This window comes from Cottoperca gobio, chromosome 10 (assembly GCF_900634415.1).
Source record: "Cottoperca gobio chromosome 10, fCotGob3.1, whole genome shotgun sequence".
Lineage (NCBI taxonomy): Eukaryota > Metazoa > Chordata > Actinopteri > Perciformes > Bovichtidae > Cottoperca > Cottoperca gobio.
This window is the reverse complement of record NC_041364.1, coordinates 17,644,256-17,672,079: the sequence shown is the minus strand read 5'-3', so window position 1 is coordinate 17,672,079 and position 27,824 is coordinate 17,644,256. Positions and strand designations below refer to the sequence as shown.

The window sequence follows — 27,824 nt, the reverse complement described above, 5'->3', positions numbered from 1 at the left end:
ATCATTATTTTGTATGTAACACACACACCCACACACACACACACACACACACACACACACACACACACACACACACACACACACACACACACACACATATACACACACACACACACACACACTACCTCACGGTCTGTCAAAAATCTTCCAGCCTCATCTCTTTCTTCTTCTTTGAAAAGCTATAGTGGACTATACAAATGGTGAAATAGAAAATATAATCAAAATACAATTAGTGTTTATGATGTCCAGTGTTGCTGTTATGCGAGTGGATAGGTGGCCTAAAGCAACCACACAAGCATACTGCATAAAAAGAACAGAAAAAAGTATGGAATGCATCATATCATTGTTATTGTTACATTATAACATCTATGAAGGTCAGATAAACTATAATTCATCAATATGGTCCATCTGTGTGTCTATGTGTGCCTACTCATAGATTAATTGCATTATCACAGTATGGTGCCCTGTAAGGCACATGGAGGAAAAAATTAAAAACCTAGAAAATGTAAGTATTTATATTTGATTTTTATTGATTTTTAAATAATAAAGTAGCCTACAGGTCACTAGGAGTGTTTTGACATGGAGCCTACCATACACTTTAGCCTCAATATTTTAAAGGAGGATGCCGTTTTTCTTCTTACAGGTTTATAGATTAAATTAAAAAGTGCGTATTGTGATGCAAAAATATTGCAGTTTTGTGACGAATATAAATTTGGAGATAATTTACCTTTTTATTTTGAAGGATTTTGGCCGGAAGTCTAATTGTTGTCTTGCAATTACATGCCCTGTGTATCCTTGGATAACGCCAAACTTTTATTGGCAAGAGTTTTGCCAGAGAACGCGATAGTAGGTATTTTTTCTTAATTTCTTTATAGTAATTTCCAACACTTAAGCACTAGTATGATACTAACATTACCTTTTTTTATATGTCATCATTGCGATATTGACAAGGGGATGACGGTAATCTCACATAACACGATACTTAGCTAGCTCTTTTTCTTGGAGTTGTAACAGTACACTATAGTCGATGGAGGCTTTATAGTTTTGCTATGCTAATTTGCAATTGTTTTGTCTGTCGTAAGATAAATTAAAGCTAACTTTCTGAAAAAGTGTATGTCCTGAGAGTAATGTAACAGTAGCCTAATGAGGAAACAGGTCAAGGAGGCGCTGGTAAATGGCTTGACATTAAACAGGTGTTGGCTACAACATGTGTTATGCGTCAACCTGCACGCGGATGCCAGTGTAACAAAAGGTCATGAAACATACCAGCCTGACATCCCACAAACAGGCACTGCACACAATAGCTTAGTTACAGCTATAAATCGACGTGCGAATACGTCCTAAAATAATGTTCAGTAATACAAAGGGTCGTACAAAAGAAGTGAAGTGGGGCAATGGAAGTGAGCACAGATGAATACCTCTATTCATGCCGGGCTGCTGGAAAGCGAAACAAGTTCCTCTGGACTTTTTCTATTTAAGGGAAGTTTGTCCTTGCTGAAATGCCAGCATCTGCTCATTTGCAAGTCGCCCAGAATCGGAGAGACTAATGCCAAGGTAAGATGACTTTTAATTGATTGGTTCAGTTGTTTCTTGTTTAACTTTATTTTAGAAATAAATATAACATTTTAACAATGTGTAGCTGCAGGTTTAAAATAGATTTTTAATGTAAGTTAAAACATAATTAAAAAAGTAACCGGTTCCATAGTTTAATAATTCAATTTGATCTGGATGTTTTCAGGATAACATGATTGAAATATGTTGTCAGTAGCCTATCATGAACATATTTCCTGAAGATTAATGTTTTTGTTTTTTTATGTACATGCAGTTATTTGATTAACTTCGTTCACGTGAATAAAAACAAAGCTAGTGGCTCTTTGTAACTTTGGTAAAGAGAGTAGTGAGTTTAAAAATGTGTCTTTATTTTAGCATTGTGTTCCTTTTATTTAAATTTAAAATGTATGTATTTACTATTATTTAGATAATGTCCATGTTTTTGTATTATCACATTTATGGACTTAGATTATTACATTTAATAATTACAACATGATCAATTTATGGCTGTTTTGTGTCATTAACTTAACATGAAATGTTTTGGGGCAGTGTGTATTCAAGAATCATATCTATCCTGATTTTCTTTCTTTCTGTAACCAACTCACTTTCTCCCTCTCGTCTTCTCTTTGGTATTCAGATGAAGGTTTTTGTTTTCAGTATCGTCTGTGCTTTTCTGCAAGTCAGTCATCAAAATCCAAGGAGCCAATGGACTCTGCTGCCGCACAGTATGTTTAGTCTCTATGAAAACACATTACTCAATCTACATTCAAATAATTCTTCCGTAATCCGCTTTTAATTCCTGTGTGTCCTCTTTGTTAGTTTTGGTTGTGGAGGTGGATGGCACGTGGGGTCAGCTGAACCTGAGCTGCCTGCAGCAGCCAGAGGAGCTTATGAGGGGCGACAACAAGAATGAGGATATCTTTTGGAGAAAGGATGGAGAGGAGGAAGAACAGAGAGGAAACACATATCTGCTGGAGCTGGAGGAAAGCCTAGGAGGTGGAAACTACACCTGTCACAGCAAGGATGGATCACTCCTTAATCACACGTTGGTCCTGATCCAAGAGGACAAAACTAACAGGAGAGGTATGGTCTTATTAGAGATATTGCAATGCAGCTAGATTTTGGGTCATTTTAAAGTATTTCAACTGATAAATTGCTTGTCTTTTGTTTTTTTGTGTTCCCATGTCTGCATGTTTATGTTACTTCTACCATTAGAAGCTGACTTGGAGTGCTCCGCTAACAATTACAGCGGAGAGTTCCTCTGCTTTTGGACCGGGCACAGCAGTCGCGTTGGCAAAGTAGCATTTATGAAAGTTCGACGGTAAGCTCACAAACTGCTGAAATGTTTTCTGTTTTGCCCTCCAATAATAACACCGTGTTCAGACTCATGTCAGAGCTGAGACTTCACAGTGACATCCAGAAATACCTCCTTGTGAAAGGAAACATAACAGAGTACTTTTTATTTTTCATGTCTTGGGATGCAATTTCATGTAAAAGATAACACAGCTGTAAAAGCTCCTGAATGATATATGTTTTGCCCCTTCACCTTTTTGTCTATGAGAAGTTGTTACAGCTTATTGACATGAACATCAAAGCCCAAACAACAAAATCACTGTGTAGTCTGGATAAAAATACATATTTTTATGCTATTTTATGCAGCATTTTTGACAACTATGACACCCAATGTTCTGTGGATAAAAGCGGTCGGCGTTGGACGTGCACTTCAGGTCAGAGTAACTTCAGTTGTTCAGTGGACGACAGTGAAGGCACAATCTTGTGCCTGGACGAGCAGCATTGCCCCTACGCCGAGGAGAGCCAGCATATCTACATCACTGTTTACATAAGGATGAAGTATTTCCTGGTGGAGAACTACTCCAAACACTTTTACCTGTCAGAGATCGGTGAGACTTCTCTGGGACTGGGACATGATTGTATTTTTTTGCAGCGTTCCCTTTCATCTCTTTGTATTTATTTCAGTTTCTGTCTTTGTTATCATCTCTAGTGAAACCTGACAAGGTAAATATCACAAAAGTCAACTGTACGACAATAGAGTGGAGTTACCCGAGCTCATGGAACAGTCCCTACTCCTACTTCCCTCTCACTTTCCAAATTTCACAGCTCAGGCAGGCATGCAAAAGATGTGAGAACCCATGCATCCATTCCAAATCCACTAAGGTAAGAGGGACTTACTGAATTGAACTGTGAAATTGAAAGTGTAGTGAAAATAATAAAGAAATGTCACAAAATAAAATATTTGTGTCATATGACAGGAAATCCCATAGACCGTCAAATTACTGTACACAAGAAATGATGTGATGTCATTTGTTTTTATTTCTCAGACCTTAACAATCAACTCTACATCTGACATTTGTCAGTTTAAAGTCAAGCGCAAGGCAAAGGCCGTCTGTGTCCGCTCTCAGGATGCGCTCTGTAACTCACAATGGAGCGAGTGGAGCCTTATTAGGTCAGTGCTGTGAAGAGGGAGGTTCAGCATTTATTCCCCCTCTAATTCTTACCTGTTATCTTCAGTGTTTTCCCACCTTTGGCCAGTCTCCTGACTCTCCCACACCAAACTGTTTATCCCTTCTCAGTAGCTTTAATTCTCTGTCTGTTGTCTTTTTTGCTTCTTATACAAAATACATATTCACTTTTTTCTGTTGTGCGTTTTAATGGTCAAAGAATTACCTCTGCTTTAGGTATAATTTGTTAACAGAAATTAGTGCATCATAACCTCAGGAAGGGGATAAAATGTGAGAAAATATTATTGCTGTTTATTACTTTTGTTCTTATTACTGATTAATAGACTGTTTCAGAGCGTCACCTCCCGACAGCATCAAGCTCGATGTCAGGAACTCGCATCATGTAGACAAGCTTCTAACTTTTATTTTGCAAAGAGCTGAATGAATACATTTAGCTTGCTTTGAGAATAACTTCTTTATTTTTTGTCTTCCATTGCAGATTGAGTCGACACAGGAAGAACAAAAAGAACAAACCTCAGCAAAAGAAAAACTGAGCTTAGCAGAAAAATTAGAATCCCCAAACTGGACATCACGTTAAATGTTATTTATATGCTTTTATACATTTATACTTATATTATATCATGTACTTTGTGTTATGTAACTTTTTAATGATGGGAGAAAAGTAAAATTATATTTAACACAATGTTTTTTGTTTCCTGTTCAATGCAAGACACCTCACGTGTCCTTTTGGTAAATATTGGATTTTCCTTTTTTTCACAGTTGCAATCAGCAGCTTCATTTGTGTCCCAGCCATAATTAGAATAAGTGATGTTTAGACTTGAATGGAAACATTGTCAAAGTCTTTATTGAAACTTTTTACAATGTTTACACAGTATCATTGTCGTAATAACGAGGCCGGTGTTTTACACTCTGAACTCTTCACCCTATACCTTTTTAGTAGAGTACAGAAACCTCAACAATTGTTTCTATTTGACTAATAAATAAAAGGTTTGGATGTCATCAGCTGCTCACAGCTTTTCCCTGAGCAGTTAGGTGAGAGCATGGCTTTTGGTGGAAACCCTCCTTCTCACACTGCAATAAATCTCCAAACTGTCGGTCAGCTTTGTGTCTGTAGCTTGTGCTCTGGAGGAAGAAGAAGTGGCATCTGTGGTATTTCCTCTGTTGTATGCCAAAAGACACATGTGGTTTTTGTGTTGTGTACTCCCATCTCTCTCTTACTCTCTCGCTCCTTATCCTAACAACAACTATGGATTCGTTAGACGTACCACTAAATCCCAATTTTGGGACTTACCTTCCTATATCAGCTTTACATCATAAAACTAATGAGTTAAGTAGTTACTCACAGTTTTACATTGGATCAGCTGACAAGCAGAAACACTTCAAAACCTTCACATCACAGCCTATAAACATGTAAATGAGGTAATTAGGTCTAATCACAATCCTTGATCTACGTACTGTAATATGAAAACTGAGCTCTCGGACGGAGTTCCTCAATCTGCTTTGTTGCAAACATCCCTACGAGCGGACTCACACATAGTACAGTATATTGTTAGTTAATTGCTAACAACAGGACATTGACTTCTAAATCACAAATGGACCAGGGCTAGTCCCTTTTGTGATTTAGAAGTCAATGCCCTGAGGAAGTGTCTGTTACTCAGCCTTACAATAAGAGTGACTGAGGTTAAACCATAGTTGACTGACATCATGGTAGTATATTAGTCCGGTGCTTGTGTCAGTCTTATGTATCACCGGCAGTAACGGGCATTACAGGGAAACGTTTGGTCAGTCTTGTCCTGTGGTTCCCAAACTTTTTGCCTTGTGAGCCTTAAACTAATGACCCCCGTGACCCCTCATCACAGCTAGGCCTGTAGGATTGTGAGCAGTTCAGCCAAACAATTATTAATTATTCATTCTAATTTTTAGATTAGGTGAAAGTATCTGGTATTTTACAAACAAGAACAAATGCAAAAAGTTACAGTACATCAAGATTGTACAGCAATACTGTGTTTCATTGTTACTTCCATCATTCATTAACTTTAGGTGCTTTTACTTTACTTGAGTTATTCCATGTTGTCCTACTTTATACTTCTACTCCTTTACATTTTAGATGGAAATGTTGTACTTTTTAGTCCACTATATTTATATTACAGCAATATTAACTATTCAACATATGATCGATGTATAGAATATGCATTGTTATAGATTATATTACTAAACAGCATACATTGTTCAGATTGGCTCTACCATGACAACATTATTATATGTACACGTTGTGTATAACGTAATGTATATGTAACCAGTAATACAAATCCAATAATATATAGGATGAATATAACACTCAAATGGAACATTTTGCATTATGAGTATTTCTACTTCTAATACTTTCAGTACATTCTGCTGCCAATACTATAATATAAGATAATAAATGTGAGACTTCTAATGCAGTCCTTTTTATTTAGTGTGGTGCTGCTCCCTTCACGTATGTAAGAAATCTCAGTAATCCTTCCATCACTGTGGCGCGACCCCCAGGTTGGAAGCCTCTGGTTCAGTGAGTGCACACACTTGATTAGGATTTATCCTAACAAATGTCAACCAGAAGTGATGATAGCAATTTGCCCCTGCATAAAGAACTCTGGTTGCAACTCTGTTGTACATCAAGCGTCACACATTTGTGGCCTGTAACACTTAAAATGGCAGCAAACCAGGGCAGGTTGTGAGGCAAACGAAATATAAACTTAGACAAACTATCATATATATATATACATATACAATCTATATAATCATATAGTCACAGAATGGTATCTAATTCAGTGGGTAAAGTAAATGTACCAGGCATCTTTCACAACACGTAATGACAGATCTTAGAAATGATTCACATTGTGGAAAAGGTAATGGCTTTTTAAACTGCTTATCTGTGAAACCAGAATAAGTGCAGAGGAAATACACTTTTAGTTAAATGCACTACAGTATTGTTCTATGGGAACTAATCCATCTTCTGATACAAAAAGCAGGTCTGAACGACCCAATAAGCCAGTGCATTATTAGTGAAGTGGATACACAGATTTATATAATACCAAAATTCCACCTCACATGTAGGAAAATCCCAAACAAACAACATCACACCTACAGAAGAGTAAGACACTCTTCCCAGTACTGGTACTAAACCTTCTCTTCACTTCCCCGTCAGGAAAAGCAGAAGAGGTTAAGTGATGTAAGCACTTTCGGGGGGAGCCGACATACCGCACATGTTTAACCCGACACCCCTGACCTTTTTGAGGTTTTTTATTGTTGGCTTTATGTTACAGAGGGCACTTGACACATTTTCCATTTCCCCGTGTATGTAAAAGGGGATGAATAATGTGACCTACTGTAACTGCTGTAGTGCATGCCATTTGGCTCTGTTGAAAGCGACCTAACATTAGATCTTCTGTCTCAGTATGTCTATAATAAATCTCCTTGTTAACAGTTACAGATTATAGTGTACAACAGTGTAAGGTCATTTAGCTGTGTGTTGAGTTCTGATAATAAGTAAATAAGTATACAGTAGTGCAGCAATTTAGAATTATTGTAGTTTCATTATCAATTAATCTGAAAAAAAATTCTCAATGGATTAATTTGATGTTTTGTCTGTAAATAGTCAGAAAATAGTTAAAAATAAAAAATAAAAAGCCTATTCCAATTTCCCAGACCTCAAGGTGACATTTAAATTGCTTTGTTTTACCTGAGAGTCTATAACCTTGAGATATTCAGTTTTCTATCATATACGACAAAAGAAATCAGATCTTTAAATGTATAAAGCAGAAACCAGCTTGGATTTTTGCTTAAAATATTACTGAAGCAATAATCATTTCAGCTCTATGTTTAATGGAATAATCTTGACAGTATTTCTATAAGCTACTACAAGCAGCGACCCGTATCTGACTACATTGACATGAGCACAATCTCAACACGAAGCTCACCATGTAAAAATAGAGAGAAGTGGTTCTGCACTAGGTAGACAGCTGAAACTGAGACAGAAGAGACAATGATGAAAATAATTAACTGTACATTATCAGTACTGATGAGTCAGCCGTGACCTTGGCTCCAGTCTCACTATAATGATGTATTGTGTGCAGCATGCCTCACATGATTTCACTGGAACAAGCCACAGTATGTCTCTGATTAATTGACGTCAACGGGCACAAATTAAATCAAAGTGTTTGTTTGTTTTAACGCAGCCATCAACAAAGCATATTTAATGGTCAAAGGATTCTCAGGCCTCGACATGCCACCTATGAAACATTTTGAACAGAAGTGATAGTCTTTGTGGCCGAATCGTTTCTGGAACATGAAACTAGGGAGCAGTCGGGGGCATAGTGGCTGATACATAGCTGAACTTTCTAAAGTAAATAGAGAAGTTGCCCTCTGCCTTCAGTAGGTGTTGCATGATAACTTTTCCATACACATACTGAACATTCATACCCATCAGTAACTGAAAACCTAAAAAAAAAGATATTTATTCATTCACAACAAGAACAACTAAATCAGGAAAACTTAAGAGGGTCTGGTACATCCCTCTTCAGGCAATAACAGATTTAGAATAAATCCACATGATTTATTTTCTGATGTTGCCTCCAACATCAATTACAATACAACTTGTTCTCATGAATCCACAATCTCATTGACCTTGTCCCTATTTGTTGACCATGTTCATTAATGGGCTCAGAGAAACATGGACAGATGGCATTTATCTGCATTCCACTTACTATGCAAGTGCCACGTTTGAGAATACAAGTCATTTAACGTGGACGCAAAATATTGTATTTTTAATCGTGCAATGTCCCTTTAAAAGCCACTAGATGGCAACATTGTACCAAACACAGGGACTACGCTTTCTGCTCGACAGGTCTTTGAGTCACCTGAAGTAAAATGTGAGAGGTCAGAGCAAGGGAAAATTAAACATGATTTATAACAGTTTGTTATGTATTACACGTACACACTATTTAATATAGTTTGTCCCTGATTTCATCTTCAAATCTGCATTCATTCAGTTTTGTAGCGGAGAAATATCCCTGTCAGCATGTTCTAAAACATATTTAAGTATTCACAATCATGATAACATTTTGTTTTATGTAGATATCAAGGAAAGTACATTCTGCTTGTATCTTGTCGACATATTTAAATCTATTTTTATCTTCTTTTATGTCGACTAGAGAGCATATTGTTAGCCATAAGGCCCATTCTCATAAGCATATGCCTGATTTTTACAACTAGTCATTTTTATGAGTCTTCAATTCAATCAGGCCGTTATTATCATCAGCCCAACCTTTTGATTTACGAGAACATCTGGGGGCTGTACTGGAGGCGGACGGCAGCGCCTACAACTCCTTTCTGATCACTTACTTCAAAATGTCTATTAGAGTTATAAGGCAGGTTTTTTTAATAGCCTTCCCATATGTGGACACTTGAATGGAAGTCGTATACATATACACACACACGCCTTTACATCTATTACATGGCGCGCGCGTTCCTGTCTATGCGTAATGACCGGAGATATTTTGCAAACCTGCATGTCTGGGTGCCATGGAGTTAGTAAATCACAGTATTAACATGGCTGGATCATCGGTCCCCAACTGACATCTCTGTTTTTGGATACTGAGAAGGTGATATTTGGGCTAACAGTATGTGTTGGTGCTCGGGGATATAAATATATGCCACCCCAGAGGCCTCAAGTGTTCGCGCTGGCCTGCATGCCGATCAAGGCAGACAGGATCATGGCGAGAGAGCCGGGCACAATCAGACAAATGTGATGAAGGATAGCTCTGAGTGTGTGTGTGTGTGTGTGTGTGTGTGTGTGTGTGTGTGTGTGTGTGTGTGTGTGTGTGTGTGTGCGCGTGTGCATGTGCGTGTGTGTGTGTGTGTGTGTGTGTGTGTGTGTGAGAAAGTGAAGCAGTGTGAGTGTGAGAGACATTTTATCTCACGTTGCTTTTATTTATCACTATTTATTATATCGTGTAATCACATGGTGGGGTGCTCACATTTCTCCTCCCACAGCATGAGACATAAATAAACATCTATAGACAATGATGAGATGATTGCGGGGGTGTGGTGTCCAACCTTGACCGTTTATGGCATTTATCAGACTGCTGAGACTCTTATGTCTGAGTGAGTCTGCTGGCTGCAAGTATATGTGACTCAATTGTTTTTTACATTGCTAATAATAAAAGAAAAACACGTTTTAGATTATTAGAATTACAGAAATATAACTGTATTACACAAAAGTGCGCATTGTGTTATACTATTATATGACTCTTTTTTTTGAGACTGTTAATCGTGCAGTTTTACTAAACTGTGATGCCAACAACATACACGTGTCAAACTGATTCATTTCAACAATTGCTGATAACATCTTAATCTTTAAAGATGCCCACCTGATAAAAGAAACATACAAACTGACTCTCTCATTCTTTCCATTTCATTATGATGAACCAAACAGTACTTATTGAACAGATGGCCCACAGACAATTCAATTTGACCATTTAGAATTGCCTCTGTAATGATGGGGGGGAAACCTGGACTAATGGGGAGCATGAGGAGAGCTCACTCTCTGCAAACCTGGGCTGTACAGTGTGTCATGCATGTGAGCCCACCGTGCAGTTTCATGGTTCCGTAAGCAACCATGCAAATGTTTATTTTACACATTTTTGTGTTAGTCTTTTTGTTTTTGAGCAGTTATTTTTGAGTGATTGCAATTTTTTGGACAGCGGGACACATTGCAGTTTAGCTGTAATCCTCATATTTATGTTGGATTCAGCACTTAGTCTCGCAAGATTTATGTAATGCATCTAATAAAAGCTAATTTCAAACCATCGGGCTGTAACAGAAAAATGTGCGCAGCGGCTGCCAGGCTTTTTGTGAGCTGAAACTTTCTTAAGCTCATAATCTTCCAGAGCTGATACTCTGAATGAGCACTTGGACTGCTCAACACGGTTGATTCAGTTTATGAGAAAGTACATTTAAATTCAATTTAAACGCTCAAATTAAGTGTATATTTTTTCAAAGAAAGCACTCATGCACAATGTGGAACATTCAAATCCAAATGTTCAATTGTTGATGTTGAATTAATTGGACACAAGTGGTGCACTGCAACTATTCCACACATCGTGTATCTCATTGTGCTGTTGATGTTTTGTCACATAAAAATGAGACTCGCGTAAACATTTGATCGGATTCTGTTTCCTCTTGTTTTGCAGACAGATGCGGACACATTTCCATAGCTGCGGCTCAAGTGACAAACGCAGCAAACAGACGATGGATGTTACAGCAGCCACCCCGGGTCTCCTCTTCACTCGGCCCTTTAGTCTCAGTGGGCAAACTGCGTGGATTAAACTAATGTCCTCCCCTGAGCTGATCTTTGATATACGTTAATTGTCAACTCTAAATACATGCACGAAAATACAGCACGCACGCTGGCACACATGAGTGCGCACACACACACACACACACACACACACACACACACGCACACACACGCACGCACACACACAGTGCACAGCTTCTGCCTAAGTGGCTGGGGCGGGACGCTGCGTGGGACGAGGCGGGGACAGCAGGCAGGCGGGCGGGCAGCGTGCTGGTCGGGTTGGTGGACAGCTGATTGTCCGTGTTATTAACTGTGTTTGGGGGCGTTCCTGTTCGCTTTGTAGACCACGCCTTCCTCACCTACTAGTTCTCTCCTGTTTGGCATCCCAGAGATGGTCCAAAGTGATTCCTCAGGGAAGAGTCGAGCGCAAATCACAAGAGCAGGAGCTGACGAAGAGCGGAGCTGCTGTTGCCCAGGACTGCCTCTTAATTGCGCGTAATCTCCCGTTTCATTCATCTGAACAGCGGAGAAGACTTTGTAAATAAAGCGACGGAGCGAAGGAGCGTGAAACGTGTTTCATCTCCTTGGTTTTCCTTCTCACTGTGGACTGTTTGTTGCAAAAAGTGACATTTTGCTTGTGTTTTTGTCATCTGCACCTTGATCCGGGGGACTGTCGCCAACTCAGTGCAGCCTCTCATCCTGCGCTTCCCCTTTCATCGCTCTCAACGTTGTTCATCTTCACAGCTGCTGCTGCTGCTGCTTCCCCCTCTTTTTCTTGTGGAGTCGCTGACATGAGGTGCAGCTAACCCTGGATGCTGACAGCTCCCCTTTTCCTTCCACATGTCGCATCTTTTGTTTACTTTGAGAAACACACGCGCAACTAAACGCCAAGTGAAATAGACCACGCCACTTTGCTCCTCTGACAGTGCGATCAAACAGACGCAAGAGGAGGGAAGGCAGGAGAGAGAAAAGGAGGGAGCCACGGAGAGGAGGATAGAGAGAGTGTGAGAGAGAGATAGCGACAGTGTGAAGGTGCGTTTTGATGTTTGGCATCCACGAGAGCATCCAGAGGAGTGGGAGTAGTATGAAAGAAGAGCCCATGGTGGCCGGGATGAACGCCGTTCGGACATGGATGCAGGGCGCCGGAGTGCTGGACTCCAACACCGCCGCCCAGAGGTGAGCCTGAGGCGGCCTTGGCGCTGCGCTGCACCGGGGCGTGGAGACCGGGGGGAGATCGCGTTAAGATCTGCGGTGTTAAAGACGGAGCGGCTGCATCACTTGGGGCAGCACGCGTTCCCAGAGGACGTATAGTTGGATAACCACTGTTCTTGCTGGCTTTTCTAAGTTTTAGCTCTAAATCCAACATTAGCAATACGATAACTGTATGTGGCTCAGAGTGGTTTAGCATATTTCTGGACGGAAAGCACAGTTAGCTCCAGGCACTTTAAAGCTTGCGAGGTTTGAATTTTAGACTTAGATCTACTTCGGTGTAGAAAGTGTGCTGTTACTCTTTTTTAGTTGTGATAAAGCAGAGGTTACTTTTTCCATACACTCATTGTTTGTCCAGTTTGAATTAGGTAGTTTTTCTTAAAACAATAAAATACAATTATTTATTATGAATCAAGTTTAAAATAAAATATCACACCTCTATCATCAGCAGCCCTATAATCATGAAAGCAATTGATCTGTCCAAATAAGGTTTTTAATATAAATGAGTAGCCTATAATTAAACCTTTTAGGCCTGTATCTTAATATGTTAGCCTATTTAATTATTGTTACTTAATTGTAAATGGCCTTTGTGCGCATTAGAAATATGTTTTATTAAATTAAGCTTTATGTAGTTACGGTTTTTCAGATGGACAGTGATTGAAAGATAAGCTGCTGTAGGTTGGATTTTAAAAGCAGGACTCTCTTATGTTGCATTTTTACTGAATGAATATATTTTTAATTGACTTCGTGGTGGATGGTGCTGGGTTCTGCTTGTGTCCGCAGCGGAGTGGGTCTTGCTCGGGCACACTTCGAGAAACAACCGCCCTCCAACCTTCGCAAGTCCAACTTCTTCCACTTCGTCCTGGCGTTATACGACAGACAGGGTCAGCCGGTGGAAATAGAGAGAACCACCTACATTGACTTTGTAGAGAAGGATAAGGTGAGTTTGCATATTTCACAAAAAATAAATTAAAGAATCACCACATCACAGTTTGTAATAAAATCTTTAAAATAAACTTGTAATACGTGCATTTTAGCGGAGCATCGACTGATGCCTGACACAGTATATTGGCTGTTAAGTCAAAGTGATAAATTACCAGACGTGTGTTAACAAAGTGGCCAGTCGTACACAGCAGGGATCATGGGTCCTGGAGGCTTTTTAAATGTGGTTTCCTGAAAGATTTACAGACTTCTGATTTTTTTTTTTTAGATTTTCTTTATAATTTCAAAATCTTTGAAATCAATTTGAAACTAATTTACGTTAAAGTGTAAATCAAGTGTATGAACACTTTGGCACCCAGCTGCCACTAATAATGATATTTGTATGACAGTTGAACACAGCGTGTTGCCTTATTCCTGCAGGTGTTGTCAGACACGATATTTAATAGTCTAAACAAACATCAATATTAGAGTTTGATACGTCGATCAAGTGTAATATTGATCCGTTAGCAAGTAGCGTTAAAAGTAAGTGATTTACTTTAAATGCTTGTTTTATTCATCAGCATTTAGTATTGACTTGTTTATTATTTATTAGATCCAAATGACTGTTGGTCAGTATCATCAACACATTTTAATATTACATTGCATACACAATGAGATTTATTGAATATATATAATTAATAAATGTCGAATTATTCTATCATAAAATACCAATTAGTAAAATTTCCGTTTTTATTATAGGTAAAAAAAACGCCTATTTATTAAAGCTTTTTTCAACATGTCCGATTATTGAGAAATTGAGTTTTACACGATATATTTCGTCAAATAACGTAAAGAAAAGTTGTTCAAGTTGCAAACAACCTTGTTTTTTCCTTTCTTCTGTCTGTGTGGATGATATAACGAAGTGATTTAAACGGGATCACAGTTTGAGAAACGTAACGTGTTAATTGTCTAAAACTATCCAGTTGTGGACGCGCAGTAAAAGTCCCAGGAGGAGAAGGTTCGCTTGCTCTGACCGGCTCTGTTTGGTTTAATTTTCATAGGAAACGACGGGGGAAAAGACTAACAATGGGATCCATTATAGACTTCAGCTCCTCTACAGTAACGGTGAGTTTAGCTTCCATATTTTTTATGGAGCAATAACAAAAGTAGTGCGTGAATGATACGGTAAACCAACGTGAGGAAACTCGGGAAACAAATGTTTTAGGAGGTCACAACGTCTTGTTTTATGTAATCATTTTTAATTCATCATGAATGATTCGTGCTTTAGCTTTTACATGCTTTAAATATACTGTCATTATCACATTATGATTATAATTAATATGATTAATATTTAAAGCATTTTATTATTATTATTATTATTATTATTATTATTATTATTATTATTATTATTATTATTAGTAGTAGTAGTAGTATTATGTTGTGTTTGCTGCTTCCTACAGTAAATATATCTTATGTCTAATATATCCGGTCAGCAGTAAACAACCCAAGGCAGCGTAATAAAATGTTTCCCATCGGCCTTTTTAATGTTTATTTTTTAGTCTTGGTGCCTCGATTGAATAATTAAATGATCTTGGTTATAATTAATCTATCTATAGTTTTCCATCCTGTGGACATTTTCACAGTTCTTAATAAATGTTTTTAAAGATAAAATCAACAGGGGTAAATAAAGCAAATTTAATTTTCAAGTCTCAAACTGACAGCATGCAACAAATACTCGAGTCATTAGTGACAGTTTGGACTCATTCAGTTTCCATAAAGTACCTCAGAGGGAGAGTCAGATTAAATACAACTTGTCATCTGAAATATTCCCCCAGAATGGGGAAAGCGTTGCCTCAGATGTGATAAGAAGCCTGCTGGTTACATTTTTACCATTCTCTCTCTCTCTCTCTCTCTCTCTCTCTCTCTCTCTCTCTCTCTCTCTCTCTCTCTCTCTCTCTCTCTCTCTCTCTCTCTCTCTCTCTCTCTCTCTCTCTCTCTGTCTCTGTATGTCTGTCTCTCTCTCTCTCTGTCTCTCTGTCTGTCTCTGTCTCTCTCTGTCTCTCTCTGTCTCTCTTTCTCTCTCTCTGCAGGGATCAGGACAGAGCAGGACTTATATGTTCGTCTCATTGACTCTATGACTAAACAGGTAAGAGGTCTGCATTAAACTACAGGTTTAAAGAAGGAAACTGCATCAGTTCGGTGGTTGTGTTGGTCTGAATGTTGCCCCTACCTCCAACCGTCCCCCTCCAACCGCCCCCCCTCCTCCGCCCCCTCCCTCGCCCCCGCTGCATGCCTGTGTCTGAGACCCTCAACTTCAGCACAGCACAGGCGGCTTGATAAACGACCTGTCTTACCTGTGGAATACATTTACAGAGGCCCAGAAAAGTAGAGGACATGTGTCCTCATACTCTACCTCTGCACAGCAGCCAGTAAGTGGGGATGGTGTGTGTGTGTGTGTGTGTGTTTTTATAAGCGTCAGGCAGTGTGTGTGTGTGTGTGTGTGTGTGAGGCTGTGTGATTGTGTGCACAAAGTGTGTGAATATCTCAGCGAGGTGCAGGAGCAGTTGTGTGTTAGTGTTAGTGTATGAGAGAGACAGTGATGCATGCCAGCTCACTCTTTGAGGACCTTGACCCTCATTTCCTCAATGTGAAACAGAACAAACTATCCCAGAGTGTGTTATGGCCAATTCAATCACACAAAGAAATACAGAGCAGCACATGTGGGCTGGCGCACACTGAGGGAATTCTCCGTTAGGATGACTTAGATACGCAGAAAATAAGCCTCTTCAACGCTGTTTTGATATCAGGTCTTTTGTTTTGCCAATTCTGCCTCTAGTGCCATTAGGCTTGAAGAGAGTTTGCCTTAGAATGAAAGGAGTAGGAGGGGATGTTGTTTGTGTGAGTGGGTGTGTGTGTTTGCGCGCGTGTGTTGGCATGTTTATTAGTGTATGCGTGTGTGTATGTGTGTGCAGGGTGATCACAGCCCTGGAGAGCATGTTGAGTGGGGTTGGAGGGGTAACCAGACTAGATTTTTGGACGCTGTGCTGTATGGACCAGATGGTGCACTATACTCCAGTCTGGCAGTCCAACTGCTCACTGTACACAGCATATAAACATACACAACACATATGCACACACACACACACACACACACACACACACACACACACACACACACACACACACACACACACACACACACACACTTTCTCTTTTACTGTCTCTGTCAGAACAGAGCGTTCCTGTTCAGGAGGACTGGATTCCCACGACACACACTTTTGCCAGATAGGCAAAACTACTCCCAGATGAAAGAGAAACACTTTTTAATGTTTTTTATTTGCCCCTGCATCATGGCTCCCTTGGCAAAACCTTTTGCATGCCACATAAAAATAAAAATAAACCACGGTTATTTCTCTTGATTTTTTTTTTCTTTCTTTCTCCATTCTTCAGGCCATTATCTATGAGGGCCAGGATAAAAACCCAGAGATGTGTCGGGTCCTGTTGACCCACGAGATCATGTGCAGGTAAGACAAAACACACCCAACCACAGCTGTCATTGGTCCAGCCAGTGTTTTGTAGTCTGGATCAAGATGAATGTTTATCTCACATTGGAGGTGTCTCTGTGGGTGTAAAGAGGAGGCAAAGACACGAGGACCACCACTAAATTACAAGAGAAATCTTATCATTTTCCTCAAAGTGGGTTGGGGAGATGGGCCCTGGCCTATTTCTGTGTGTGTGTGTGTGTGTGTGTGTGTGTGTGTGTGTGTGTGTGTGTGTGTGTGTGTGTGTGTGTGTGTGTGTGTGTGCATCCCTCTCATGTTCAGCTAATTAGGACAAGGAAAAGCTCATTACTCAAACCCATCCTCCTTAGTCTGTGTAATACATGCAGTTTGCTGTGTCCTGACAGTGAGCTATGTGCAGAGGGGGACATACTCGGATTACACATAAAATACAGACACTCATACAGCGTCAAATATACTAAAGCAAGCGTAGCGATCCCACAGGCCTTACCGTGTATTTACAATCAATAAAAGCATCACAAAGAATCACAATCACAAAGCATGTGGTTGTCCCTCACAAACCATCCATTTAGAAATACATGTAGAGTTGCATCTAGAGAAAATGGCTAGTGGCATAGTGTAGCCACTTCCTGGTTATCACACAAGGCAATTTAGACCACTTGTTTTCATATGCTGCAGGAAACAGTCGAGATCAGAAATCTGATCTGGCTTTCCAAGCCTCCTGTCCTGAGGGACTCAAGAAAGTAGGGGGGAGGGTCAATCTGTCGCCCCCTTTCTTTCCCTCTCTTTTGTGTCTTTCTCCATCTCTTCCCACACACCCACACATACAGTAGATGCACACATGTAGTCAGACGCAGGTACACAGACGAGCAGACAGAAAAGAAAAGGTAGACGCGATGATGATACTTTTTGGGGGATATAGGGGGGCTGATGGCACACAACAACACTGTTACATTGTGCTGCAGTCAAATGATTCAGAAAGGACTCGTCACATCAGTATGCAACCCCCTTCTACCCAGCATGCACTACTCCCCAGGTCCAGTGGGACCACTCTGTGACCCACTTCTGAGAGAGAGAAAAGCGCGAGAGAGAGAGAGAGAGAGAGAGAGAGAGAGAGAGAGAAAGAGAGAGAGAGAGGCGGGATAGAGGGAGGGGACGAGCACTGGGAAAAATAGAGAACATAAGATGTCTGGTTGTGTGATGTCTGACAGAAATAGAGCTAACCTGAGCCCTGGAGGCTAATTCAAGTTTGTATCCAGCCCCATTCAAGCTCACTGCTTTTGCTCTCCTCCAAACTTCTCCTAAAAATCGCCCCCCTGATCTCACCTACTGTAGCTCCAGAGCCCCGGTCTTACCTCGGGAAGCCCTGCAGAAATCCAATTCACGTTCTTTCTTAAAACTCTGCCAAAGTCTCACGCCCTTTTACTCCTCTTTCTCTTTCCTGTACGCTCATCTGACTTCCTCTCCCTCTCTATGATGTACCTTATCTTTATTTCTCTGTTGTTCACATCTCTGTGACTAACTCCCCTTTGTCTTTGCTCCCCCCCCCCCCCCCACCTCCCTCTTCTCTTGCCTCCCTGCAGTCGATGCTGTGATAAGAAGAGTTGTGGCAACAGGAACGAGACCCCATCAGACCCTGTCATCATCGACAGGTAAGCACACTTTGCCCTTTGACCTCGGCCGGTGTGATGCTATGCTGTCATCGCAGACACAAACACGGCACGTAAGACTGCCTCTGGGTAGGAACAGGAGCTGTGTGCAGAATGCACAGGCAGCAAATGTTGCACAAACATACCATAGATTTAAAATTTCATATAAATTTAAGATGGAGTAAACACATATTTTGCAGGCGTAATAAAGCAGCTCGTTTAAAATTTCAGAAACCATTATCGTCTGTGTGCGCAAAATGTGTGAAACAGCAGTAAATAATATGCCAGTGGTATGTGTGTGAAGTGGAGGAGCAATCACTGAGCAGTTGAGCTCTGCTTCAAGTGTGGTCAAACAGTGTTTGTGTGGTTGGGCTGACGACTTAGCTGATGAGCAGTTAGGGTTACAACTCCCGCCTGGCGTGTGTGAGTGTGTGTTTCTGTGTATAAATCTCACTCTGGGCCGGGTGTTGTATACTGAAGCCGCTTTTGACACTGGCAGACACCCTCCTCCGCACACACACACACACACACACACACACTTTTTCTTTGAGTGTACACCTTTCTCCTGCCGTCATAAAATACCTCTGACCGATTCAGCAGCTCGCCTGATTTATGGTCAGTTGAAAAAAAACAAGCCCTGTAGATTTACAGCACAGGCCGGTGTTGTGTGCACGCGTGTGGCACACGTGGACGTACAGTGTGAGGGGAATTATTTGTTTATACTTCAGCAGTTGTTGGAGCGTGCAGATTTAAAGCTTAATTTATATGCAGTGTAAGTAATTTTTCCATAAAGTATCACCTCTACTGACTGTTATCACATAGTGCATCATAGGTTATTTAGGTGTTTTGTCTGATTTGAATTTGTCACATTTGAATGTATTTTTGTTCGTGTTAATGAGGCAGTGACCTGTGCTATCTGATGAACACAGCTGTCCTTTGCTCGCTGCTGCTGTCAAAAGCTACTCTTTACCTGTGTGTGTGTGTGTGTGTGTGTGTGTGCGTGTGTGTGTGCGTGTGTGTGTGTGTGTGTATGTTTATGTGTGCAAGTTTGTGTGTGTGCCACCCTTGTTCCGCTCCGGTGAAGCGGAAGGCCTCACCTCAGCGCTCCCTCAGACAGCTGCACCCCGCCACGTGGCCTCAGACAGCACGCCTGCCCATCACTCTGTGCCATATTTTTGATTTTTGTTTTCTATGTGTGCATACTTGTTGAACTTCTCATCTGTGCACCCGGGCGTCTTCCTGGCCTCGCTATACGGTTAAACTTTTCCATTAGTTTGCCGCAGTTTGAGCAGAGCCACATTGGTGAAACAGGCTGATCTCTGCTCTGAACAGCTTTCTCACACTGAGCATGTGTTGTGGTCGCTTGCTGGCGGTATTCCCTTGACGCCCAATGGCTCAGGTGTGAGGGCAGCATTAACGAACAACAAATTAGAACAGGGGGAGGGAAAACAACAGCAATATCTCTGTTTTCCTCTCCAGCGAGCAGCTCTTTCTGGACAGGAAAATAGGTCAGGTGAGAGGAGAACGAATAAGGGGGTTGGCTTGCTTTAAAGGGGGAACTGGAGGGGAATAAGGAGAGGAGGGTTTATACGTTTGCTCATTTAGTACCAATATATTCTTGGCAGTTGTAATAATCAGGGATTCATAAACAAACAAACAACTGTGAGGGTGAAACTGACTCAATTACCACAAGTTCCCCTCCTTCAAATTCATAAAGAAATACCATCAACAGCCCCTCTCCACCCTTGAAGTTATTTAGTTCGTTAAATAAGGGCTCGTTAGCCCTCTGCTGTTTTGCAGAGATGATTAGATTTTACAGCCCTAATTAGCTGGGCTAGCTCTAACTCTTCTGGAAGAGTAATGGGTCTGATTGCCTAATTAGCTCTCTCTCGTTAAGATGGGAGAAACAGGCCACTGCAGCAAAACTGCAGGAATGAGGAAAAATAAAGTCAGCTAATGAGAAACTTATTTGATTGTTAGGAGAACAAACCTGGTACAGTGTGGATCGGCAGCGCTCTGGGTACTGTACTGTCTCATTGGGAGAATCTCTCTCACCCATCTCTTTATCTCACCTCCTGTTGCAAAGCGAATTTGTTTGGGCTTTAAAGCGTCTACAAGGAGCAATACGATGCAGATTTGAATCATGAAGCATATTTGTTTAGGCTGTGATAGCAAAAAGCACTTTAACATTGCTTAGATCTTTACTCAGGTTGAAAGAAAAATCCCCCACAATCTGTCCTGTTTATAGTCTGGGATTATCAAGTCTGGGACATTCATTTTTACATGCAGCGTTGTCATCTCTGACTGTCTCAGATTTTCATATTCCATCTGATTTAAATCAGTCAGTCCTATAGATGAAGACAACTCATGCTATATTTTATGCATTTAACCTGTGAGGTGGTGATTTCTTGGAAATTCAGAGAGACCTTGGCATGACATGTCGTGTCTGTACTTGACACTGGGCAGGGGAAGCAGCTGAAAGGTGAGAAGCTCATGTGCACCTCTCTATATCTTCCCCGGGGAAACATGTGTGGTCCACTTTAGCCCCTTACAGAGGCAGGATAATATGAGGGGAGCCCCCCACCTCCACTTCCACCTCTCTCCATCAATCCTGGTTAGTTTGGGGTTAATCATATGCAGCCACTGCTAGTCAGTGTATCATGTGCCTGGATGGGCCTCAAATCACAAACACATTTTCCTCTCACCCGTGTACACCTTTGCCATCCCTCTGCATAGATTTTCTTGAATGTGTCTGCCTACAGATCTGTTTTTGTTCATTTACTTGCTGCATCCATATAATTGTGGACTAATCTTACTCGCTTTGGGGGTATGACTGTCCCTCCGGCTCCATGTGTCCTCTCGTGCCTCCTACCACCTGTGTCCCGTGGCCGTTCCCTGTCCGGCCAGCTCCCCCAGGCCAGCCGTAGGGTGTCCCCCTGGCAGGGAGAGCCTCTCTGGAGGGGATGGAGAAACTCTCTGTGACCAGAGATAAGGATCCACTGGATAGCCCTGCATTTCCCATGATCCCCCTTTCCAATGCGGGGAGAGGTTGGGGGAGGGGGGTGTCAAGTTTACATGCACAGACGATGTTATTTCAGGTTTATAGCTGTGTGCTTGTGTGTGTATGCACACACTCCTGCAGCTTGCCGTTGATGTGGCCCATTTCCTTGCATGCGTGTCTGTGCTTGTGTATCCGCATCGATGTTGGTTATTTCCCCAGGAGTGTGTGTGTGTTGATAGAAGCCATTTCCTGGCGAGTGTGTGTGTGTCTTGAGTGAAGAATGTCGGGCAGGAAGTGCTCCTCCCGGGGAGGATGATGTCATGGCCGACAGTTTCCTGTTCTGCTAGCGAGTGGAACGGACTGACTCTCAGCTTCACGGTGGGTAGTTAACACTTGTGGAGCAGGTTTTGGTTCGTCTCCAGCCTGCCGTAGGTCTACACCTGCTTTGGTTTTACACCAGATAACCTGACACATCTGGAAGGAACAAGTCAACTTTTCAATGTTTTGAGCATTGCATTTTCCAAGCTAATGCGTTTTACTGCATCGCTTGTTTGTCACTCTCCCTCTGTAGTGGGGAACCCCTTCATTGTTTTGGTTGTTATGTTTGGATGCACTTCCTGGGGTGAGAGGTCATGTGTTGCCTTGGCTGGGCTAACGTGCTCGAGTGAATAATGTATGTCATTGACTTTATGTCAGCCCTGCCAGCCCCCCAAGCCGAGCCCACCCATGTTTAATTCATCCATCTCATTTGTGTGTGTGTGTGTGTGTGTGTGTGTGTGTGTGTGTGTATTGCCTGCGATGTGTGTGTGTGTGTGTGTGTTGTGTGTGTGTGTGTCATTTAGAGGCCCAGTCTGCACCTGTCCAGCCATTAGCCTCCTTCTCATTTGCATTTGATGCTAATGTGGTTTACTGGCAGCGCCTTCCGTCCCCTCAGCTTAGTTTCACTTTCATATCCATGACTGTGTTAGTGAGAAGGTGAAAACACACTTACATTGCAGCTATCCTACATTTGTTTGACTATATCTGCTGATGTGTCTGACGTCTGAATGTTGAGGTCTTTATTCATTCTTTTTTCTTTCCCACGTCCTGGATATGTTTTATTTTATGCAGGATATTCATTATTTTCCACCTCTTGTTTCTCACAGCTGGTTTTCTATTGTGTCTCTGACCACCTATCACTAGCTTTACATTTCCCCCCAAGACAAAGAGAAGCTCGAGTCATGAGACCCGGAGGCTGACAGTATCTCTCTTTTGGTGTTTCTCTTTGGGGGAGGAGAGATCTTTTATTTTTAGAAAAAACATTTTTTTCTCGTTGATGGACTGTTTCTTTTGTGCAGTCTTCAGGAGGGTGGGGGGGGGGGGGTGCAGCTGCATTAGACGTTATGGGAGGCTTTGAAAAGGACTGGCCCTGAGCTGGTTGTGGTGTTTTTGCAGGGCTCAGGGGCAAAGAGGCAGAGTTGCTGGCTCATCGATATGCAGGCAGAACTCCCCTCCCTCAGGTGTTGGCCGCCTCACAAATCTCCCTCACACACACACACACACCCACACACACACACACACACACACACACACACACACACACACACACACACACACACAAAGACACAGATGCAGCTCTCAACCTGGCATAAACTCTTACACAGTACACAAATACATATGCAGACGCACGCATGCGCAGGAATCCACAGGCGGGCAAAAATATAACACATACACACACACACATTGACCTGCAGCTCTCTGCATCTGTTGGTTGTGTTCTTTTTTCCCTGCGGTGGTTCCCCCCCAGGGTTGGAGGAAAGCGCAGCCTCTGGGGACGGACGGCTGCGCTGATTGACAGCAGGGAGTTTGGAGGTCGAGGAGCCTTTAAAACAGCGCTGCCTCCTTCTCTCTCATCCAGACCTTCAGCACTCTCACCCCCAACAACTGGCTCACTTTTATTTGAGAGAACCCCACGAAAGAAATTAACACATCATTCCCAGAGTAAACATGGGTTTGTTTCCATGATATGAAATATCAAATTAACACAAGCTGTTTTTGTTTGGTAGTGAGGAAACAACGAGGGAAAACACTGGAAATAAGTGTTTTTAATGCCTAAGTTTGTGTGTGTATTTATGTTTTTAATTCTTTCCCCAATAAACTAAACAGAGCTGCTATCACACTTTATAGGTAGTTAAGATAATGCTCCCCAGCTGAATACAGGTAACAAGCAGTTTATTAGGGCATATAAAATGTAAGTTACAAATGTCAAAACTGTGAAAAGTTCTAGGTTTCATGACTGTAAATAGTGCTGTTATAGCTCTATTTTCTCTGCAAACTGCATTGTCATTACTGCTTGACATTCCCTGCTTGACCTGGCTGCTATCCTTGGCCGTTCCCACTGCCTTTGTGTCCGTGTTTGTTCTGTTCCAGAATGAAGGGGTTTGGCCGGCCAAAGCTGACCCAAATGAGTAGCGTCCTACTTCTGTGAGAGCTATTTAAGACATTTCTGGTGTTGGAAATTGCAGGCCGGAGAGAGATAGAGATAGAAGGGGAGTTAAATAGAATGAAGATATATTTACTATGCGCAAGGTCTCATGTATGACGTCGGATCGTGTGTGGCACCGCGAGTGAGGAAAGGGTAACGTTTTCCAGGATTTACTCCGTGACTCGCCCTAGAAGATGCGCTCAATTTGCTTTTCAAATGAGGCGTGAAGAGCGTGAGCGTATGCCTCTCGGTGTGATGCTGTACATTTGGACGTGCATGGTTATGTGTGTGCGGCAGCGGCAATGCTTTGTTTTCTCAATGCTCTGATGTGTGTGGACAGTCGAGCGCACGGCCCACTAAGTGCTCTCTCACAGCCAATGTGTTACATGGCTGCCTGTGTTGCTGCTCGTAATTGAATAGACACAGCAGCTCCTCTCAGCGAAGGGTACCAGGGCCTCCTCTCCCAGCAGGCTGAGCCATAGAGCAGTGTAGCTTCTCAGCCCTCACTGATGATTCATTGTTTACTGATTATTTCTGCTAAGTGAGAACGCAGACTGTACGCCTCATGCCAGCTCCATATACCCCCCAACTTGGCGTCTCACTTCCTATCAGTCCGTTTCCATCTCAGCGCCTCTTTTGGCGCTTTACCTCAGCACTGTAGCCCAGGATGTAAGTCCAGGTGTCCAGGATGAGTGCTGGTGACCTGCTGTGCCCGAGCAAGATGTATAGTCTGTTGATTGTTTTCCATCAATCTGTCCAGGAAGAATGGATCGCTGGCCAGGCGCTGTGAGCGGCGCTCTCAGTTTCACACGCCACAATGGAAGGAAAACCTGCACGGCATGGGGGAGACAGGGAGGGAGAGATATGGAGTGTGATAGTGTTGGTGAGACTCTGCAGCAGAGCAAAGATTCTTTTCATATATTCGGAGTATTTAATATGATATTTCTGCAGGATGATTTTTAATTTTCTTCAAAAAACACTCTGACACCTATAGAGGCTATTTAGTAAGCATATCATTATTTCCAAGTTCAACCATTTCATATCTGCTTATGTATGAGTTGTGTGACATTGAGCTTGACTAATTTGAGCTGTAATGTTAGGAGACAAAAAGAAATCTTCAAGGAAGTATCTCCGCCGTAATTAAACGTAAAGCAGCGACGTCAACATGCAGACAATTATGGTCAACAGCGTGGTTCGATCAAAGGGACGATATATTCTTACATTTCTATTATATTCTTTTTACTTTGCATTAATCATCAACAAATGAGACCCAAGCACATGTCACTGTTCCACTTCAAAAAGCCGAGCTGAATTTAAAGGCCTTTGTTTGTGTTTATGTAACTGATGAGGGGAGACAAAGTAAGGCGTAGGCAAATCGACTGAGACACTTTGTTGTTTTACACCGCCTCACCCCCTTTGTGTGTGTGCTGCTATCGTTGTTTGTTTGTTTACCGAGTGGCTTGACCTCGCTGGGAGGAATGTTCACTCGTTTCCCTTTCTTCTGCGTCTCCTAATGTGTTCGTCTCTCTGATTTTCTCCATCCATGTGTCTTTTTCTTCATCTCTCTTTCTCTCTCTACCTGCCCCTCTGTCTATGTGTCTTCTTCTTTGGTCCTCCCACTCAGAACTCCAGATTCAACTCTGAAGGTTTTTTGGTTAATCACACTTGGAATCTTCCCCTGCGTTTGAACGCGCTTCCTCGGCAGCGTGTTCTTCCTCGATCTCTGCGTGCGGCGCAGGAGAGAGTCACGCTAATTATCCCAGTTATTGGCTTCTCCAACACAGAGGCTGTGATTTACATGAGGTGACATTCAGTTCAAACATACAGACCTTCGCAACCTTTTTCTGGAAAACAATTAACAGCGCCGCTTTCTCGTCTGCCTCCCTCCCTTACCCTCTTTTTCTCTCGCTACACCACTCCCTCTCTCTCTCTTCCTCTGGCTATTGTCTTCACACAAACAGAGAAGATTTACTGCCAAAAGAGTAAGGGGTGTGCAGAGAGGTGAAACTATTGGTATATTATCTGTAGCAAGTGATTACTGGCTTGTTAATTGACAGTTACTCTTTGTGGTAGATGTTCAGAGAGGAGTAAAGCTGGCATGGCGAAGGTATTACATTCACTTTTGCAGGATGTTAGGCTTAAATTGTGTCACATTTGCACAATAAAATAATCTAGTTTTTGCAATTCCTCTACATTTCTGCCACTGACCCTAGAAAATGCAAGAAACACACTATAACACACTGGTACAGACGGACATGTAGCCCACACACGCACGTTCAAACACAAAGGCAAACTTACAAGCGTGCCGTTAATGAAGCGCATCTCTCTTCTGTCATGACGCCCGTGTTAGCATGACAAGATGTTTACACACACAATCACGGCCGCGTCTCTGATGTGGGCCAGGATGAAAGGGAGATGAGAGGAGAGGAGAAAGAGGAGGCAGAGACGTGACGGTGAGCGTCGAGTATGGACTGCTTTTCTCTGTTTGACAGGAGGACAGTTGTAACAGTACCCCACTGAGAGCCGAGAAGGAGAGAGAAAGTGATGTGAACAGATAGATCGACAACATAGAGGGAGAACGATATACCTGGAGGAAAATGTTCTGAAAAGGAAAGTCGTTTTTTTCCCTCTAAATTCAACCACATTCTTGAAATTAGGCGTAAAACAATTAGATCCACCCGCTTCCCCTTGTCCCGCAGTGTGGATTACAAATGAGCAAACCTGGCATTTATCACATCACTACAAACATTTATTAAAGCCGGTTCCCCTCTAAAGCTGCAGAGATAACAGTGGGTAATTGCAGAGACTGGCTCTATTAGTTAAGTATGCCTAATGTCACTGCCTCAGAGCATTAATGGACGCCGTAGTATTATGTTCCTGCGCTCATTACCACCCCACTCCCCTTCAAACAGATACACACACACATATTCACACACCCTCTCCCCCTCCATTGACCCTGCAGCAGGAGTCTGTGCCACTCTAATGAGAAATGGAAAACACTACTCCGCAAGCTCCAAGACACACACACACACGGACACACACACGCGCTCGGCGGGAGCCATTACAAGGGGACAGAGGGGTACAACAGTATAATCACACACGCCCAGGGAAACAATTGTGCCGTTATCAGAGTGATCACATTATAAAAGTTTAATAAACACCAAACGGCCTAATGGTGAATTAGCCTGCATCTGCCCTGTGTTGTGCCAGGCTATAATTAGTGATTTAACAGAGACAAACAAATGTTTTTAGTTAGAGCTTTTCACAGTCAACAGATTTTCAGTTGGACATGAATTATTCGGCTTGTCCAAAATGAAAAGAAAATGCTCTGTTGATTTATGTGGGTTTTTTCTTCTGCGATCTTGACTCCAAGACACCAAAAGTCACACAAACACAGAACAACTGAGAGCAGTGTTTGGCTTGAGCCCCAGTCTGGTTTTCTAAGTGGCACTTGAGATGTGCATGGAGAGAGGCGGATGGGTGCTTGAGATTGTTGAGGAGGAGGAGAGAGTAAAGGAGGGAGGCGGGTAGGGAAAGAAGAAAAGAAACAGGAAGAGATGGCATTGAATGACGTGGAATAAGTTAGTCAAGAGGAGGAGGGGATACAACGTCTCTCCTCATTGTCTCCTGGGCAAAATGAGCAGTCTGTGTGTCTATTCTGATACGTGTGTGTGTGTGTGTGTGTGTGT

At 42.0% G+C, this 27,824-nt stretch overlaps 2 protein-coding genes across 2 annotated transcripts in view; both read left to right on the top strand.

The window, feature by feature from the left end:
* Positions 1-1,071: 1,071 nt before the first annotated feature.
* On the top strand, positions 1,072-5,034 carry il12ba (interleukin 12Ba). Its single transcript, XM_029441746.1, has 8 exons — positions 1,072-1,554; positions 2,189-2,276; positions 2,371-2,634; positions 2,767-2,872; positions 3,211-3,452; positions 3,554-3,726; positions 3,891-4,015; positions 4,510-5,034. The coding sequence occupies exons 1-8, from the start codon at positions 1,411-1,413 to the stop codon at positions 4,562-4,564; spliced, it is 1,197 nt and encodes a 398-aa protein (XP_029297606.1). The 5' UTR covers positions 1,072-1,410; the 3' UTR covers positions 4,565-5,034.
* Positions 5,035-11,599: 6,565 nt separating this feature from the next.
* The window catches only part of LOC115014518 (transcription factor COE1-A-like), a 54,509-nt gene continuing 38,284 nt past the window's right edge, over positions 11,600-27,824 (top strand). The window contains 6 exon segments of the mRNA XM_029441451.1: positions 11,600-12,546; positions 13,363-13,519; positions 14,562-14,625; positions 15,591-15,646; positions 16,951-17,024; positions 18,605-18,673. Coding sequence (XP_029297311.1) covers positions 12,413-12,546; positions 13,363-13,519; positions 14,562-14,625; positions 15,591-15,646; positions 16,951-17,024; positions 18,605-18,673 — 554 coding nt within the window. The 5' untranslated portion in view covers positions 11,600-12,412.